General features: G+C 43.2%; 1 protein-coding gene across 5 annotated transcripts in view; it reads right to left on the bottom strand.

Annotated features, from left to right (window-relative positions):
* MYO15B (myosin XVB) overlaps positions 1-19,466 on the bottom strand; it is a 97,842-nt gene that overhangs the window by 68,717 nt on the left and 9,659 nt on the right. For 3 of the 5 annotated variants that reach the window (XR_009761311.1, XM_061616170.1, XM_061616172.1), the window contains 6 exons: positions 19,287-19,332; positions 18,479-18,603; positions 16,065-16,182; positions 14,060-14,235; positions 13,753-13,846; positions 6,095-6,154 (listed from right to left, as the gene is read on the bottom strand). Coding sequence is in view for 4 of the 5 variants with exons in the window: in XM_061616170.1 (XP_061472154.1) it covers positions 6,095-6,154; positions 13,753-13,846; positions 14,060-14,235; positions 16,065-16,182; positions 18,479-18,603; positions 19,287-19,332 (619 nt within the window). In the remaining variant the exon portion in view is untranslated. Of the gene's footprint in view, positions 1-6,094; positions 6,155-9,498; positions 9,515-13,752; positions 13,847-14,059; positions 14,236-16,064; positions 16,183-18,478; positions 18,604-19,286; positions 19,333-19,466 lie in introns of those variants that run through there. The other 2 variants (XM_061616171.1, XM_061616173.1) reach the window with 2 other exon arrangements.

The raw sequence follows: 19,466 nt of genomic DNA, 5'->3' as shown, positions 1-19,466 counted from the left end.
CCATGTTATTTACAATGTAAAGCACAGATCTTAAAGTAAAATCAAGATTTCAATTATATTGTTTTAATTAATTGTTACAACTAGGTCTTCCAAAGAACAAATTAGGTTTTTGCATGAGCAAATGTAATTTCTTTTGTAGCATATTTTTGTGGTTGTTTCAATCTAGCCACAAAGGAGATTGCTATCCAAAGCAAGCTATGTGGGCTGCCTGCGCCACAGCTGGGGATAGGATGCGTTAGCTGGTGGCAGTTCAAAAGCATTCCCTCGACTAACAAACTGGTATTGATTCAAGTTCATCCTTTTTCCACTAGTCACTGCTTTTACCGATCCGTTTTTCCCCCTCACACAAAAACATTGATATTTTGAAAGGAAATAGTGATATTTTGTAATGAAATATCAATAAAATTATCATTCTTAATATCAATATTTTAGAGGTGGATTTTTTTAAAAAAAATGTTTTTGAAAATAATGGTGGGAAATCGCTACATAAACATTCTATCTGCAACAGGGAATAAGTGAAATTATTGGAAAATTCAGTACCAAATCCGAATTGGGCAGAATTTTAGCGCATCCCTGGTCACAGCTTGTTTTTTTAAAAAAATATTTTTTATTACTGTTTACAAAACAGAACAATACAACATCAGAAACATGCAGAGTACAAGCTTGTCATTTGACCAACTGAAATAAAAACATACAATACAAATGCAGCTGTGTATTATTTTGCACTCACAGACATTTAGAAGCATTATTTAATTCTCCTCTTGTATTAGCCCCCCCTGCAAATTGATTTGAATTATCAGAGGGTGCATTAAGTGCCTGTTCTGGTTTATATAGATAAAGAAAGGCATCTAAGCCATTGGGGATATAAATCGCTCCATTATGGCAGAGATTTTTGCAAAGACCCCCACCCCAGAAATCTCCAGCATATCCACATCCCCCACCCTAAATGGCAATAGCTTATATTGAACAAATAATTACCATTAACCCTTTTATTACACTGCTGGTCCTGGTCCTATATGCACTTTCAACAATTCCTAGACCATATTCCTATTCCTTGGAATTCCATAGAATACCAGAGGCATTACAAAGCTGTTCAGAGGTCAAATCAGGATACAAGGCATAATGTGCCAGTATACAGTGCGGTGAAGTGGTTAGAATGTTGGACTAGGATCTGGGAGACCTGGGTTCAAATCCCCACTCAGCCATGAAACTCACTGGGTGACCTTGGGCCGGTCACAGTCTCTCAGCCTAACCTACCTCACAGGGCTGTTGTGAGGACTAAATGAAGAGAGAGGGAACCATGTACACTACCTTGAGCTCCTTGGAGAAAAGGTGGAACATAAATGCAGTGAATAAATAAAACAAGGCAGCATAAGATCAGTGTACATTTATAACGTTAATGTATACTGCTAAACATCATAAAACTGCAAAATAAACGCTACACTCTCTCTTTCATTGTGGATCTCTTTTACTATGTACTAACATAACTATATAAAGATTGCTTGGAAGAATGACTAATGCATCAGTCCAATGCAGCAAGTCTGGGGGTGAAACATGGCAGCTGTTTGATCGCCTCATGGCAACAGCAACACAACATGACATACTTAGGAGAAGGGAACAAAAGACCCTCAAGAGCCTGCAAGTAGAACCACTCTTGGTGAAGACTAATGCAGAACTGCTGTATATACTTGATCTTAGCCTTAAACCTTATCAACGGCTACTAGTCATGATAAGAAGGATCAGAAGCAGCATGCCTCTGAAAACCAGTTACAAGGGGACAACATGTCCTGCTTGCGAGTTTCTCAGAGGCATCTAATTGCCCACTGTGGCAAACAGGGTTCAAGTCTAGATAGGCCTGTGGTCTATTCCAGCAGGGCTCTTCTTATGCTCTTCTAAGTGAGAACATAAGAACATAAGAACATAAGAAGAGCCTGCTGGATCAGGCCAGTGGCCCATCTAGTCCAGCATCCTGCACACTTCAGCTGCATTTTAGCCTCTGTGCAACAGTCTCAAATCCCAGTTTAAAGGCAACCGTGTCCACCAAGAAAACCGATTTAGGGAGGGGATAGGTTTTCTTCTCAAGGAAAGGAAAGGTAAATAAAAGTGGGAGAGGACAGGAGTCCACAAAATTAGAGGAAGAAAGTAGTTTTGCTAACACTGGGCACATATTTTTAAACATCTAGAGTAGTGTATCAAGGTTAAAACATTAAAATGTTAATACTTTAAACTTACTTGCATAGGCATGGTGGTAGAAGCTGCATCTCATGCCACAGGCAGTATGTAATAGGTACCCGTGACATCCCTATGGTAATCGCAGTAACCGTGGCAGTGGTATCCAGGGGAAGAATCACACTTCCCCTGGCTTTAGTACTGAGAAAATATGATAATTGCCCTAACAAAAGTGCTACCTGGAGGGAATCCCCTTAACAAATGAAAAACAATCCAGCATTTCTTGCACAAATCAGTCATCCTGTGGTGGAAAGATGCTTGGTGAAAGTCATGTGACAATGTCAGCTTAACACATTTTTGCCACCTGAAGTGGATCCCAAATACCGCCCCCCCCCCCGTCAATACTTTCAGAGGTTTTGTTGCAGCATTCAGATTGCAATCCCTCCCTTCATCCATCTGCCCTCTCCACTTTCCATTGCAACCTGGAGAAGGCTGCTTCACTATGCTATATGGAGGGCCCTATTTAAGTAACAGTAAAACATCAGTACTTTGCATTTGTATCCACCCTGATGCTCAGAGCTTCTCCAGTCTTGCCAGAACCTGGGCATGCATGAACATCAAAGGACTTATTTCTCCTTTATTGCACTGCGCTTGCTATATCTGCACCCACAGATGTGCCAGTATTCCAGACGATAAATCATGTTAGTTTGTAAAAAGCGCCAAGAGTCCTACACCTTAAACACTAATCCACTGTAGCATCAATGTATCACTATTGTTACTGGATGATCCATTTTATGACTGCATGCACCCATTCTAAAAAAATCAATGCGGCACAGGACCATCTATTGCCAGCACTATCTCTGACACAGCACAGACACCGATACATTATGATGCATTAGCTCCATATCTGTGCCCCAAAGTGCATGGTTTTTTTTTAAAAAAGCACACATTGTGCAGTGGTGCAGCGAGGTAATTTTAGACCTTGGACTTAATGGTTTGGGAAGGGGGCTCTTTAGATGCAATTGTATTACTTCACTTTGAAATGTGATAAGCCAGCCCTACTGTACTTGGGGGCCTTCCTGCTCATTCTGGAGAAAAGAGCCCTGGACTGTTCGGCCCCAAGGTCTTGCACTGATGGCACCACTCCCAGCACAGGGGACCAATTCAGACCCTCCCACACACTGCCACTATGGTCTCAATCTGGACTGGGGTCGCCATAACGTCAATTTGCATAGGGGAAAGAAAGCTCCCACTGAAGTGAAGTTTTCCCCATGAAAATTGCCAGAAGGAGGGGCAAGGGATCCAAATTTATTTATTTATTGGGATTTATATCCTGCCCTTCATTGTAAATAACCTCAGGGTGGATCACAATACAACAATACATCAAGACAATCAATACAAATTTTAAAAACATGCGTTAGAGGGTGAAAATTTTAAAAACCTATGTTAGAAGGTGAAAAACACAGGCTACTGATGACAATTCAAAAGGCCCGATGGAATAAAAATGTCTTCACCTGACACCAGCCTAACCTCAAAGGAGAGATAATTGGCTTCTTCAAAACTGAACACAGTGGGAGGTGGCAAAGAGTTAACCCTCCCATCCCCCATGCAAGGATTCCTGTCTGGGGGGGGGGGAGAGAGACAACAGCCATTTGTGTTTAACACCCCCACCAAAAAAAACTCCTGCACTTAAAGGCACAGATAGTGAGGGAACATATTATCTAGTTTGGCCCTAGCCATCTCATTGCATCATCAATTGCACCTACCTACAATGCACATGACATGAAGCAGCTACACATGAACATCCAATGCGCAGTTAACCTTGGCGCTTACCTCAGCGCATTGCACAGTCTGACTGCATTTCTTTTTCTTTGGTGTCCATTTCTGCCCCTCCCAATCCAGGTTTTATTATATGTTTTGGGGTTTTACTGTTATTTCTTTTTATTGTAAGCCTCTATGGGTGTGATGAAATCTTCATGTACAGAGGAAGCATGGTTCTAAATACCAGATCCTGTGGAAAATTAACAGAAGATGGTTCTCACCTTATTATTTATTTATCTGATTTGATTTGTATCCCGCCCTTCCTCCCAGCAGGAGCCCAGGGCAGCAAACAAGGCACTAAAAACACCATAAAAACAAAATACCTTAGGACAAAACAGCGTTAAAAACATTTTAAAAACTTTTTTAAAAGGTTAAAAACATTATTAAAAACATATTAAGGAAATCTGACACAGAGACAGACTGGGATAGCTCTCAACTTAAAAGGCTTGTTGAAAAAGAAAAGTCTTCAAAAGGTGCCGAAAATATAGCAGAGATGGCGCCTGCCTAATATTCAAAGGGAGGGAGGGCCACAGGGTAGGTGCTGCCACACTAAAGGTCCATTTCCTATGTTGTGCAGAACGAACCTCCTGATAAGATGGTATCTGCAGGAGGCCCTCACCTGCAGAGCGCAGTGATCGACTGGGTATATAAGGGGTAAGACAGTCTTTCAGGTAACCTGGTCCTGAGCTGTATAGGGCTTTGTATGCCAAAACTAGAACCTTGAACTTGGCCTGGTAGCAAATGGGCAGCCAGTGCAATTCTTTCAGCAGCGGGGTGACATGTTGGCGATACCCTGCACCAGTGAGCAGTCTCACCGCCTCATTTTGCACCAGCTGCAGCTTCCGGACCAACCTCAAGGGCAGCCCCACATAGAGCGCATTACAGTAATCCAGCCTGGAGGTTATCAGTGCATGGACAACAGTGGTCAGGCTATCCCGGTCCAGAAACGGCCACAGCTGTCTCACCAGCCAAAGCTGGTAAAAGGCACTCCTAGCCACTGAGGTCACCTGGGCCTCTAGCAACAAATATGGATCCAGGAGCACCCCCAGGCTACGGACCTGCTCTTTCAGAGAGAGTATGACCCCATCCAAAGCAGTCAACTGACCAATTATCCGAACTCGGGAACCACCAACCCACAAGCACCTCCGTCTTGCTAGGATTCATGCTCCCCTTGCCAGCTGCCAGAGGAATTTGAATGGTCACTGTTGGAAAAAGGCTCATTCTTATCTTATGTGCAACCTCCCCATAAATCTATGCTAGTACATACCCTTAGACTGCTTGCACTGGGATGAAGGAACAGGGAATGGATTACTTTCTTTTGTACATTATATCGGTCTAAATGAATCTTTGCTGAAATAATAGGCTACTGAGACTGGTCCCGAACGCTGGTTCTTATGTTTGTGGCAAACATTTTCCTTCAGAAACATATAGTGTAGCTTTCAGGGAAATTCTGAAATCATAAGCTGATTTCAACAGTGTGGCCGGCTGCTTCTCAAAGCTACCTAAGGGGACTGAATGAGACGCAAGGATGCAATCTGTATCTTTTGGCCAGTGGAGAGTAGGGATGGGGTTCAGCAGCTGGTTCCCATCTGTTTGAATTCAGAAAGTCTGGCCTTCAGTACCACCATTTTTTTGTTCCTGATTGTTTGCACAATTGCCAATTCTCAGGGTTTTCTCCAGCAAAAATAAATAAACAACATAATTGCTAACGAAAATGCATCAGCTTAGAAGAAAGCTGATTACAAAGACAACATAAAATTCAGAGCAATTTTTTTTAAAAAAAAACCATGCTGATGACAGCTGCGACCCGCTGCAAGAAAACGCCAGTCCGAAAACAATGTAGATTTGTCAGATTATGTCAAAATCTGGTAATAAATCTGATTTAGCAAATATTCTCCCCCATCCCTGGTGGAGAACAAGCTCAGCCTAATTAACACCATCACCATATACGCATGATCCCCCAAGATTTGCTAAAGAGACAGTCCAGGGTTGTGTGAGCTTTCTGAATTTTTGCTACTGTTATACATGAAACTTTGAAACATTCTTTGGTTTTATAAATGTTATCAGGCTTTGCCAGATGACACCCTGTATTTTATTGACGTACCATTTCCAAGCACCTCCTGTTCTCCTCAGCACCTTTGACCAGTGACTCGTTTCTCTGTCTCTGTAATCAGGATACAAGAAAAATCATGCAGGCATGCAAGGTGTGTTCACTGATGGACTACCTGTTGTCCAAAAGAAATCTCAGCATTACCCAAGGACCTGTACTTTTTAACTTGTTCATAAATGATTTAGAGTTAGGCGTGAGCAGTTAGGTAGTCATTTGCTGATGATAGCAAATTATTCAAGGTGGTTAAAACAAAAAGAGATTGTGAAGAGCTTCAAAAGGATCTCTCCAAACTGAGTGAATGGGCAGTAAAATGGCAAATACATTTCAATGTATACAAATGTAAAGTGATACATGCAACTTAATTTTTATATATATGCTCATGGGTGATGTTCACTGATAGTGAATGACCAGGAATAAGACTTTGAAATGATAGTGGATAGCTCAATGCAGGGCCGGCGCCAGGCGTGACTGATAGCCCTTGGGTGCCAGCCTACCCTGGGGCCCCTGCTCCCAGCCCCCCTACAGACCGTGCGGGACTGCTCTGCATACTTCTTCTCTCTTTCTGTGAATGCCCTGCACACTGGAAGCGCAGGTCAAGCCATCAACCAAGATGGCAGAGGAGGCTTCTCTAAGGGGCTGATACCCCTGCCACCATCTTTGGTGCATGTGCGCACATGCCTGCCATCAATCAAGACGGTGGTAGGGGAATCAACCCTTTAGAGAAGCCTCTGCTGCCATCTTGGTTGATGGCAGATGCGCACACAGCATTCAAGGCATTCACAGAAAGGGAGGAGAGGCAGGTGGAGTGAGCAGGCACCATGGGCCCATACGGTCTGTGGGGGGACTGGGAGTTCCGTCTCTGCGATCTGCAGCAGGGTCAGGAGTCGACCCTGCCAAGGATTGCGGAAAGGGAGAGCTATCCCCACACTAAGGAAGGGCCCTTCAGGGGCCCCTCTAGGCCTCAGGGGCCCTCAGCCAGGGCCCGACCTGGCTGCCCTTTGGCACCGGCCCTGGTTCAATAAATATGCTGATTCAGTGTGAAGCAGTTGTGAAAAAGGCAAATTTCATGTTAAGGGTCATTAGGAAAGGAACTGAAAATAAAACTGTCAAAAATATATGGTGCAATTACGCTTGGAAGGCTGTACATTTCCGGTCACCTTACCTCAAAAAGGATATGGTAGAGCTGGAAAAGGTTCAGAAAAGGACAACCAAAATGGTCAAGGGTATGGAGCAACTCCCCTGTGAGGAAAAGTTGCAGCACTTGCGGCATTTTAGTTTAGAGAAAAGGCAAGTAAAGTGGGGGCAAGTTATAGAGGTGTATAAAATTATGGTGTGGAGAAAATGGATAGAGAGAAGTGTTTCTCCCTCTTTCATTAGAAATTAGGGGTCACCCAAGGAAGCTGATTGTGGGAAGATTCAGGACAAACAAAAACATGTACTTCTTCACGTAGCACATAGTTAAAGTATGGAATTCACTCCCACAATAAGTAGTGATGCCCACCATCTTGCATGCCTTTAAAAGAGGATTAGACAACTTCATGGAGGTTAAGGCTATCAATGGCTACTACTAGTCATGATGGCTATGTTCTGTCTCCACTGACAGAGGCAGTGCGCCTCTGAATACCAGTTCCTGGGAATCACATGTGGGGAGAGCACAGTTGCACTCAGGTCTTTCTTTTGGGCTTCCCATCAGCATCCAATTGGCCACTATGAGAGCAGGATGCTGGACTAGATGAGCCATTGGGCTGATCCAGCAGGCTCGTATGCTCTTATTATGAGAAGCTTACCATAACTCTCTTGTCAAGACAAATTAGGTAAACTTCCATTCTGTAGAGCAGGAGTAGTCAATGTGCAGCCATCCAGATGTTTTTGGATTTCTGCTCCCATCAGTCCCAGCTAGCATGGCCAACAGTCAGAGATGATGGAAGAGTCCACAACATCTGGAGGGCCCCATGCGGGACACCCCTGCTATAGAGTAGATCAGCTCCCATCTCCACCTTTCTTTAAGGTGCAACTGCAGATTGAGCTCTTTACTACTTTCTCTTCCCTCCTCTATGGTTTGTTTTCTGAACCTTTCCTATAGCCCTGTTAAACTCTTAATTATAATCAGCACTCCAAACCCTCCACATTATCATTGTTGATGTTGTAATATCAGGAGGTAACTTTTTTGCGCCTTCAACACACCCCACAATTATCCACCTAACCATGAATTATGCTTTATTTTCAGGCGGGCCCAGTATCCATAAAATGGGGGTAAGCTGATCAAGTGAAAACTTTACTCCTAGAAATTTATCTCCTCCATGGAACTAAACACTCTTCAGATTATATAACTGTGTACAAGGAACTTACAATGATGGGAGAGCAGAACTGCAAGGGTAGGTGCCAGCCTCACTCTAGAAAGTTCAGTAGGTCCATGCAATTGGCTGGCTGTACACACAGTTTGTACACGTGTACGATCTGCTCAGGTGACCTATTGAATGTTTGTACATTGAGGGTATGTACCACCACAATCCTGTTCTTGCCTGTGCATGCTCCTTGAAGATTGTTGTGTTGACTGAAGAGACCTTGTGCGACTAGCCTTTAATCTGCCTCATGTCCTTGTTTCTAGGGCTGATTTTTACCATTATCTCATCTAGAATATTTCTTCAAACAAAATTTGTGCCAAGCTCAAAAACTGTCTTGCTATTACAATAGAAATGATGCCTCCCTTTGATAGTCAACGTAGTGCATAATCTTGTGAAATCAACTCAGAAGTCTATCCCACTGGGTTAAACAGGCTTCCTTGTAAGTGTGTTTAGGGCTGGGGTCTTAACCTTCGTGGTCCATCGAATCCAGTATCTTGTCTCCAACAGTGGCTAGAACCAGATGCTTCAGGAAGTTTTAACAGCATGGGGTGAAGGAGAGTAATGGAATTCTCTGTTCACTGTGAAATCCCAATTATTTAACTCTAAGCTACATCAGTATTTAACATTATGAATTTGCTATACGATTGCTCCCAACACAAGTAAACTGTGTTTGTAAAATTTAATCACCACTCCTCTGTCCTTCCAGGTACCGGAGATGGTAACATCTATGGCTACGCTCCCTTTTGCCTCTACAACACTGGAGGCGTTCAAGAGTCAGCTGGACAGCCATCTGTTGGGTATGCTTTAATTGGGATTCCTGCTTTGATCAGGAGGTTGGACTCAATGGCCTTATAGACCCCTTCCAACTCTACAATTCTCTGATTCTATCATTTAAAAATTTAAAACCAACTCTGGAAAGTACCCATTCACAGCTGAATGTTTATTTCTCCCCAGAAGGACATATAGAGCTGTGGGGTCATAATCCCCTATCCAGCTCTTTCGTTCCCATCGGTAAACAAAACCATTTGCCAAGCCCTATGCAATGATACTCACTTGTCTGCCCGTCTCTCTCTCTCTTCCTCCTCCCTCAGCTCCGCTGTGTGGTTGTTGTCAGTGAACAGCTAGAAGGAGCTTGGGGCGGGGGGGGGGGAAGACCAAGACTGAAGAGTGCTAAAGTCCTCCCAGGGCAGAATGACAAGAGAAGAGGGAGGTTCTGCAATTCTAACAGTGAACTTTGAGACCTTTTATTGTAGTCATTTCTTTTCTAAGGGCTAGAGTGTATTCAGAAAGTAAATATAGAGGGCAGGGACACTGAAGCAAAAGCACGGATCTGAGGTGGTTCCTGGGAGAGAAGAGCTGGGAGCTATCCAAACTGGGAAGAACAGGTGCACAGCACACGCCCAGCTTAGGCAAACCAGCAGAGCAGACTAGGAAACCTTGAAGTGCATGTATATGACAGATCCTCTTAGGAGCCACTTTCCTGGTACTTTCAGAGGCAATCCTTGCCATAGCTTTTGGCTTTGATATGCTCTCTGAGGGTTCTTTTCTCAGGGAAAGTAAAAAAGCAATCTAGTCAGTAGAGATGGATGAGACACCAACATGCTCTTCATTCATACTTTGTTGCACATCTGGGACAACAGGAAGCAATTCCAGGGAAAAGGTGGAATGATGTGGCATGGAGTGTCTTGTGTTGACCTTGAACCTTCCCACAAATTCATCAGGTCACCTTTGAACAAGCAAGGGATCTTCCAATTTGCTGGAGATCAAGGCAGCCTGTGCTTACATTTAGCATCCATCAGGGGTGGGGAACATCAGGCTCAGGGGGTGTAGGTGGTCCCTCCAGACCTTTCTATCAAGTCCTCAAGATTCTCCCAATCCATGCCCTCTCCCCAGGTTATGGCCCTCACTGGCCTCTGGTCTGTGACCTCCTTGAGCTTCTTTTTGCCTGGCTGGAGTGTGGTACTGCCTCTTGCTTTCCTGGATAAAGGTGTCTGTCTGTGTAGAAATCTCTGGACGGAATGCAGCTGACTGCACAAAGATGATGGTCACATCTGTGGCTCCACTCCCTTTTGCCTACAACCCCACCCACCTCTGGGATGTAGACCCCAGAATGTTGCCCATGGCTGAATGTGGCTCCTAGGCTACAAAAAGTTCCCCATTCATGATATCCAAAACTAAGCTTTCAACAGAAGTGCTCCACAACACAAAGGCGCAAAGGGGATTTCTTTTTAGTCAGGATACGCTTGATAAAGCAAACACCAACAATGAGCGCTAGCCTTGTTTTTCTTCCAAAGTATATTTCCCCATGACTGCTGCTGAAAACACTGAAAATTTCTAGCACAGCATCACCACTAATATCCTAATGATAATAATTCTAATATTTATTTCAGAGATGTAAATAAAGTTGTCAGAGCAGGTGAGAAAGCTCAGAAGTGCATTACAGAGGTCTCTCAAATGCTCTAAATGACTAGTAACTGCAGACATGTTCACAGCCGTTGCAGGTGATGAATACACATTATTCTGGACCAACATCACACAAAGATTAAGACCTCCTCATCATCTGGTAAGTGGACATGAGTTATACAGGGTCAAACTGGACTTGTATCTTGGCATGTTTTTGGTAATGCAGGGGCATTACAAGGGAGGAGGTAACCTTAGCTCCTACCCCATTGATCAATTCCCCCTGAAAATGCCACGTGGGATAGTTTTTCATTTCTCCCCATAAATAGGAGACTTAGTTTTGAATGCTTCCTCAATTAAAATTACATACTCCAAGTAGTAATCTAGAACATCGAAGTTGTTATTGTTGTTGTTATTATTATTAGATTGGGAGGCTGGGATGGATGATGTCTGTGGGTCTCCTCCAAGTCTGTAATCCTGTATCTGGAAGACGGGATCTGCACTGGAAGAAATCTGCTGTACTGATCAAATTAAGTTGTTAGGTTAATGGATCTGTCAAGGACCCAATCTACATGTCAAAAAGCTTGGCCAAGACAAGATTTTTTGCCATAGAAACAAGGGTAGCCCTCCCCCTCATCTGGTTACAGCAAGAAGTAGATTTTGTGTTTTAGTGTGATGTGGGGCTGGGAGATAGAAAGATACAGAAAAGCTTGCCTCACCCTCTTTGCTGAATCCAAAGCCATAGCTTTGCGAAAACTCCCCAAGAATCCTAATGGGGAAGCAAAATCTGCTGGAGTGTTAATGCTGTGAGCCACTCCATTTCATGCTCAGGTTGTATATATGTGTAATAGAACCATATACCCCAAAGACCCCACTCTTCTCCACTGATCTTCATTCCAAGTAAACCAAACCCTGGGTAAGCTCTGGAACCCCTGGAAATCTCTCATTTCTTGGAAACTGCGGTGTGCACTTTATTATTATTATTAAGACTTACTAGTTGCTTATTACCTGAAGGTCTCCAAGTAACTTAACAACACATTGAAAAACATAAATATAAATACACTATATCATAAAAATAGAATGAAACAACCTCCATGATAGCCGCAAGAAGCTTTGGCATCAAATTAATAGCAAAACAACATAATCTCAGTCTAGGAAGAAGGCAAATCATTACCTGGCATTGATTGATTGATTGATTGATTGAATTTATATACCGCCCCATAGCAGAAGCTCTCTGGGCGGTTCACAACAATTAAAAACATTAACAACAAATATACAAATATAAAAACACATTTTTAAAAAGCAATTTAAAAACACATGCTAAAATGCCTGGGAGAAGAGGAAAGTCTTGACCTGGCGCCGAAAGCATAACAGTGTTGGCGCCAGGCACACCTCGTCAACTAGATAATTCCATAATGATCTTAGCATTGCCAGGAGTCTGTTGAGGATGACCAGCCCAGCAGATGGAGGCCCAGCAAAAGGCCCCCCAAAAGGGTGTTCCCCAAAGGCCGGCAGAGTAAAAAAAAATAAATTAAAACCCCATTCAGGCCTATGGGGAGTGCTTACACCCCAGGAAGCCTGTTGGCCAGAGCTGGCGCTTTCTGGCCTGCTCATGCACACAGCTCCCAACGGAGCTGGCATTCAGCCTGGCCGGCGGCTCCCAAGCAGGAGGCGGATCCCAGAGCTTGCTATCAGCTCCTCCTACTTAAAAGGCTTGTTGAAAGAAGGTCTTCAGTAGGCACCAAAAAGATAACAGAGATGGGGGGGAATTCTAAAGGGTAGGTGCCACTACACTGAAGGTCCTCTTCCTATGTCGTACGGAAGGGACCACCTGATAAGATGGTATCTGCAGGAGGCCCTCGCCTGTACAGCACGATGATCGACTAGGTATATAAGGGGTAAGAATATCTTTCAGGTATATGAACACATGAAGAGCCTGCTGGATCAGGCCAATGTTCCATCTAGTCCCGCATCCTGTTCTCAGGTTGCTCCTGTTTTAGCGAAACCAAACTGTGGTCCATGGCCCACAAAGCTTCATTCAGGTGGTCCACGGCATATCCACGTTAAATATTCATACTGATTTTTAATTGTGTTTTTATTACTTCTATTGTATTTCCATTTCGAATATAAATAGTAATGCCATAGACTACAAAAAACAGAAGAAATACAGCATCTAGTACAGCACATCACAGTTGGACTACGACCTGGGAGACCAGGGTTTGAATCCCCACACAGCCATGAAGCTTACTGGGTGACCTTGGGCCAGTCACTGCCTCTCAGCCTCATGAAAACCCTATTCACAGGGTCGCCATAAGTTGGAATCGACTTGAAGGCAGTACATTTACATTTATTTTTTTAAAGACCCTAACAATTGAAAATATGTCAATGAAGGTGCGAGGCAGACACTGCTGGGGAGAGCATTCCACAGCATTAAACTTTCCACTCTGACACACTACCTTCTACATGCATGGAGTTTCAAGAAGTATGACTCTGAAGCGGTGTAGTCCAGAATTTTCCACCCCAAATCTTCCACCTCATTCTACACTATGCATATGATGGTAACAGCCACTGGTGTAGCATAACATGAGTTGCTTCTGTCTCCCGCCAATCCTGCTTTAATAACAGAATGCCCTGATGTGCTTGAATCAGTACGTGGGAAAGCCATGCTTCTGTTTCCTATATCTTCTGTTGGACCCTCCTACCATCAGGACAACTCTGTAGAACTACCATCCCAACATCATTCATTGTTGCAAAGATTAACTGCTACTTGCCTTGATCTTTATTGCTGAGACCCTGGTGTAAAACATATGTGCTGAGAAGCCCCATGTCACAAACAATTCCTTCTATGAAATCCTGTATAAAAAGTATCCTCCCAATGGAGTTGTCAATTGTTAATAACCCTATTACCTTGTACTGCCTCCCTCCATGAGTCAGTGGCCTAGAGACCAGCATGGCCACTCCAAACTGCATCAGGGTCTTCTTCAATCTTCGGTAGCGTTTCCTGAAGGTTGCAAAGAAAAAGGGAACTCAGAAAGCAAATGACAACTGTGGGAATGTGAAAAAAACTCCACTGAAACCAGGATAGGCACTCCCAGTGGCACCAGTAGAGTCCACCTGCTTGCACTAGGACTGAATGGAGCTTGACCTTTCCTTTAAAGTTAAGAGCAATTCATTTCTGTTGACCATCAGGCCTTACAACAGCACAGTAACCTACCTTGCCAGGTAACCCCGGAAATGAGCCTGGATGACCACAACCTTCTGCTTGAAGACCTGGAACCGCCGACGGTTGACGAGGCCTCGGAGATTGCACTGCAGGGTAACAATGGCCCAGCTCAGCTTTTGGTTCCATCTCCTCTCCAGCATCTGCCTTGCTTTTTCCTTCAAGAACACCTGGAAAAGGCAATAGGCACAATGTGATTTACAAGTGTGTGGCCTAGTATTAGCTACCCCCAGGTTTTCAATGCCAAATTTGCCAAAATCTGTCCAAAGAAACACCTCTAGTGGCCATTTATTTCATATTTAATTTCTCTTCAGTCCAGCATAGACAGATGTTGAGACTGTCAATGTATTTATTCTATTTATACCAAAATCTCTTATCTTTCCCGATAGCAACCAAAAGATCCAATGTAACAGCAATAAAAGGTAAGACAAAAACAAGGAAACCTTGTAAAAATACACTTTATGCAACCAGTCAATCCAACAGCCGCTAGACAATAAAAAAACTTTCCCAGCCGCCAGAAGGCCAAATCAGATGTGATGATGGAGGTGAGGCAGCGAAATGGCAGCTGGAGGGGAGGGGGAATGAGAGATCCAGATCCCCCTTCACAGACCACTGCTACTTGCAAAAGATTAAAGTGAATGGACAGCTGTTCATTCACCTCCTTTATCATGTCTAGTTCGAACGTAAATGGACTCCAGCCAACTGGTCCAATTCAAAGAAGTAGTTGTAACTGCTGTGACAAAATCTTTTACTCTTTTGACTGGATCGTGGCATTTACATTTGCGGACACACCTAGCTGTTGCATTGCTGGGCTTTCTGACCTCGTAACGTTCCCCTGTCCCTTCTCTTTGCACATAAGTGTGTGCGTGCACATGTTAACTGACAACAACACATCATGCGTCCAACAAAGTGTTACCTTTTACAACCTGAGGGCAACGTTACCTTCTGGGCAACCACCCAAGGGTCACATGCCAGAGGAGTGAGCAGGGCCAGAGGCAAACGCGTGCAAGCAAATGTTTACCCGTGTATAGTATAGTAAGCTAGTTTCTACACACACTCACACACCCCTCTCTATCCTCCATTCAGACAAGCAAGAGGCATTATCAGAGTCTAAGGATGCATTCTAGGCAGGCAAAAAACACTCGGGGTGCAAAGACTCTATAGAGAGGCCTAGAGGGTCAAATTTGGTCTCCAAGCCTGGGGGTTTGCCAACCTTGCCTTAAGGTGCTGCACAAAACTCTAACCTGGTTGCCCTGCTAGAGTTTAAAGAAAGAGATATCAATGACACATTTGTGATGTTTGTGGTAACGTTGTAACTGGGAATAATGCTTTCAAAATCTCATTTATTTATTTATTATGAATTGGTGTTCATGTTGAATTGTTTTGTAGACTGGCACATATTCCTGCTGAAATTTAATATGATACAAAAAATGGTGAGAACAGAAATCCTTAAGTCAATCCTGTATTTTGCCATCACAGGGATTCTATGTGGGCATGAGCAGCCTTTTCCTTTGCACTGCTACCTTTGCTGAACTATCCGGTATTGTGGACCTTAAAAAGAGTCAATTTTCCATCTGGATTGTGTGCATTTATTTATTGAAAGCATTAATATACCTCCTTTCATTGAATCTGTCCCAGGCTATGCGTGCATGTGTGTTCTGTTCTTATTTTTGCTGTTCTGCTTTGAACAATTGCACAAAAACACAGCATACTTGTCCAGTTCTGGTACCTTTTTCTATACAACGGGGATTCACAGTTATGCATTGTAATTTGATTCTAGGAGGCTGGTGGCACTGTATCTGGGAACAGTATGGAAATTAAGATAATCATGCCCACAGAACCTAGAAAAATGCCTTACATTATGTGGTAGCTCAGAGTTCACTCCTAATTTTGGCAGTGGTTAAAGCAGCAACACTCCAGTACAACCCACATGAAACCAACACCATGCATGTTAGTCCTCTGATAAGTTGCAGTGTAGACAAGCACTAAGACATATCACCTTGGTGATGCCAATCTGATAGAGCTCCGAGAGGTCTCCCACTACCTGTGAAAGCACGGCAGCACAGCCATCTCTCTCCTGCAAGCAGCTCTGCCCTCGGCCAGCCAGGGCTCCATACCTGATAAACACAAAGGAGACAGAACCAACTTCTAGAACTCCTTCAGTACTGTGAAGTACAGAGAACGGAAACAAATCCCATCACTCCACAGGGTCAAGGGACTCTTATAGGCAACCTGTTTACTGAGCTTTCATTCTGATTTATTGACATGGTGCTTATAGGACATTACCCAACATTGCTGTGACTTAACAGGGCATTTTCCTATCACTTTTCTTGCCACAAAGTTCCAAGGTTTTTTAGGTGGGTGGAAGCAGATTTGTTACATAAGAGGAACAAATCCACTTTAATTGTGCATCCTGTAATTGTGAATCATACCCACAAAATAGCTGGAAATGGTCTAGGCCAAAATGAGCATTGACATTCTGCAGATATCTGAACATACCATAGCCTCTTGAGCTGAATTATGGATAATAACAGATCTGTTGGCTGGAAATGGCTTTATTTTAAGGGGCAGACAGTAATACCCTTAGCCAGAAGATCTGCTCATGAGTGAGAAGCCCAACCTATTCCTTGACTTCACACAGTAGATTGGACATAAGCAGTTCTGCTGCTCTTTCCAGGTGTGAAATGCACACATCCACAAAGAGTGGCAACATAATGTTCAAGGAGGCTGATGACCAGGGAAGGACAGCTGCTCCTGCCTCCCCCATAAAACTCTTAGTCTTAAACACATCTGCCAAAGCAGCACAGAGAAGCTTCTTAGGGCAAGAAATGACCAAAACATTATGCAGAATAAGATGGTAGAGAATTCTGAACTGTGCACCATAAGACTGCAAGTGTAATAACTTCTTTTTTAAAAATAGTGCTTCCCCATGTAAACACCCTCTGGCACACAGCTTTACTAAATTGCCCTTTGATGTGCTATGTGGAGTGAGCTTCTAACCTAGAGAGCCTTCAAAAATATTGTATTGTCACAGGATTGGGGGATTGGTGCAGGTGATGTCTTTGGGTCTCCTTCCAGCCTGTGATTTTGAATCTGTATAGATGGAGTTGTATCAGAGAAACCTACTGTGTTGGTCAAGCGTTTCTTTGTTAGGTTAATGGGTCTGTCAAGTACCCAATCTACTGTCTAAAGACTTGGCCAAGAGAAGATATGTTACCATAGTAACAAGGGTAGACCTCTCCCCTCACCTGGGGAGAGGAGGTACATTTTGTGTTAGTCTCATCTGAAGGTGGGAGCTGAAAAGATTCACAGAGGCTTGCCTCATTCTCTGTCCTGAATCAAAAGCTATGGCTTTGGGAAGCCTCCCCTAGAAGCCTCATGGAGAAGCAAGATCTGTTGGAGTGTTAATGCTGAGAACCATTCCATCTTATGCTCAGGTTGTATATATGTGTAAATTAAACCACATATCCTAAAGACACCACAGTCTCCACTGACCTTCATTCCAAGGAAACCAAAGCTGGGTAAGCACTGGAAACCCTGAACGTCTCTCACTGCTCAGAGATTGAGGGTGCATGCAATAATACCCAGGACTTTTATTGTAACAGTACTCACGGCACAAAGTACCAGCACCTCTTTCTGTGCTGCCCATAGCAGCCATTTTGTGCTGGCACCCACAGCATTTTAATGAAGATGTGAGTACCAGTACCTCATTTTTTACCAAAAAAGTACTGATTATACTCCACCTGAAGGGTGAAACAATGCAGTCCAAAATACTGACAAACCATTTTGTGTAATCTAAAAATCAGCTCTTACTCTAGGCAGCTGGGCTTCTTCTCAGTATTGCTTAGGCAGCTATGCCTAACATATAAAGGAATTTAAGCTGCAATCCTACACATTTCCTTAGAAGTACATCCCATTGAACCCAATGGCATGCACACTTGAGTAGGCAAGCCTAGGGCTGCAGTATCAGAGTATCTGATCCTGGCTGAGAACCTCTACAGAGAATGGCTAACGGGTGTGAATTTAAGGCCAAAAGATTTGAATGTCTAACCCATAATATCCTCCAAGTAAGAGACACACACACCGCTTCCCTGAGGTCAGATGAAGAGATATTGCTGAGAATGCCTGAATGCAGGGAATAAGATCAGCTGCTGTGGCTTTTGAGTGTGACCCCTGCAATTTCAAATGAGATCCACCCTCCCCCCACAAAACAACAACTAATTCTGGCCCTGCAGTCTTTTCAAATAAGTATTTTAAAATATTTAAAACCTGGCTGTAATGGTTATTGTTTTATTACTCTGTTTGGTTTAGCATGTTTAATTTACAATTGTTATAGCATCTTAAATTGTTATTGTTTTATTGGTGTGCATTTCTTTTACGATGTTGTGTTTAAATTGGAGAGAGAAGCCTTACCTGATTAGGAAATCGTGGAACGGGATGCGGATAGGATAGCCTTCCTTCCTGATGCATATGACCTCCAAAATCCCAGAATGCCTTAGCTGAGGCGCCACATATTCAATATCAAAGATGTTTGGCACCTAAAGTTTAAAGGGAATGGGCTCAATGAACCAAAGAAAGAATGGGAAAAGGACCAGATACAAAAAGTGCCTTGCTAGCCTCCCACACAAGTTGCCTCTGTGATCCCAGGTGGCTTGTGTCAGGCCATCATGAGACTATGTAGAGTAAGACACCAGCCCTCCATGTGATTATTGTTTGCTGGGTGGCTGGATTTTTAAATATTTGAGAGGGAAGAATAGTACAAAACCTCCAATGAGTGAAACAGTTTTTCATCTGGCTTCCAAATATACATAAGTTGATGCTGGTTTCGATCACAGGAACTGGATGAAAATCTCAGATGTCCTTTGTTGTGGTGGGTTTTACAGCAAGTTTCTAGCTCTCATAATCATGGGAATGCATTTGGGGAGGGGACTACAAAAAGGTTACAGTGTTCAAGAACTGACCTTCTGGTGATTGTACAACTGCCTGTTTACCCTCCTACCCTTCACCATACTCTGAACCATCCACCACTCTGCTTTTTGTCACAAATGTCCAGTTCTTTAAAAAATGAATAATGAGTTAGGGTATGTGTATGTCTTGAGCTTGTGTATGAGTTGGAAAATAATGACTTTTTATCGATTTGCATAACTTAACAGGGGCATTGTCTTGTAGTATCTCAAGACAGCCTCAGGTGCAGTCCAGTCCTGCAAAGACAAAGTCTTACCTTTTTGGAATTAGGTTTGATGCACCGTACAAAAAAAATGTGGCTCCTGTAGGAGATAAAGTAAAAAAAAAATTTTTTTTTAAATTTGACCACTCTGTATTCAGATATGATATAAAGATGATGAAGGACAAAATAACAAGAAACATAGATCACATTCACATCATACATTTATTCCACTAT

Source organism: Rhineura floridana, chromosome 3 (genome assembly GCF_030035675.1).
Source record: "Rhineura floridana isolate rRhiFlo1 chromosome 3, rRhiFlo1.hap2, whole genome shotgun sequence".
NCBI classification, from domain to species: Eukaryota; Metazoa; Chordata; class Lepidosauria; order Squamata; family Rhineuridae; genus Rhineura; species Rhineura floridana.
This window is presented reverse-complemented; position numbering and strand designations above follow the sequence as displayed.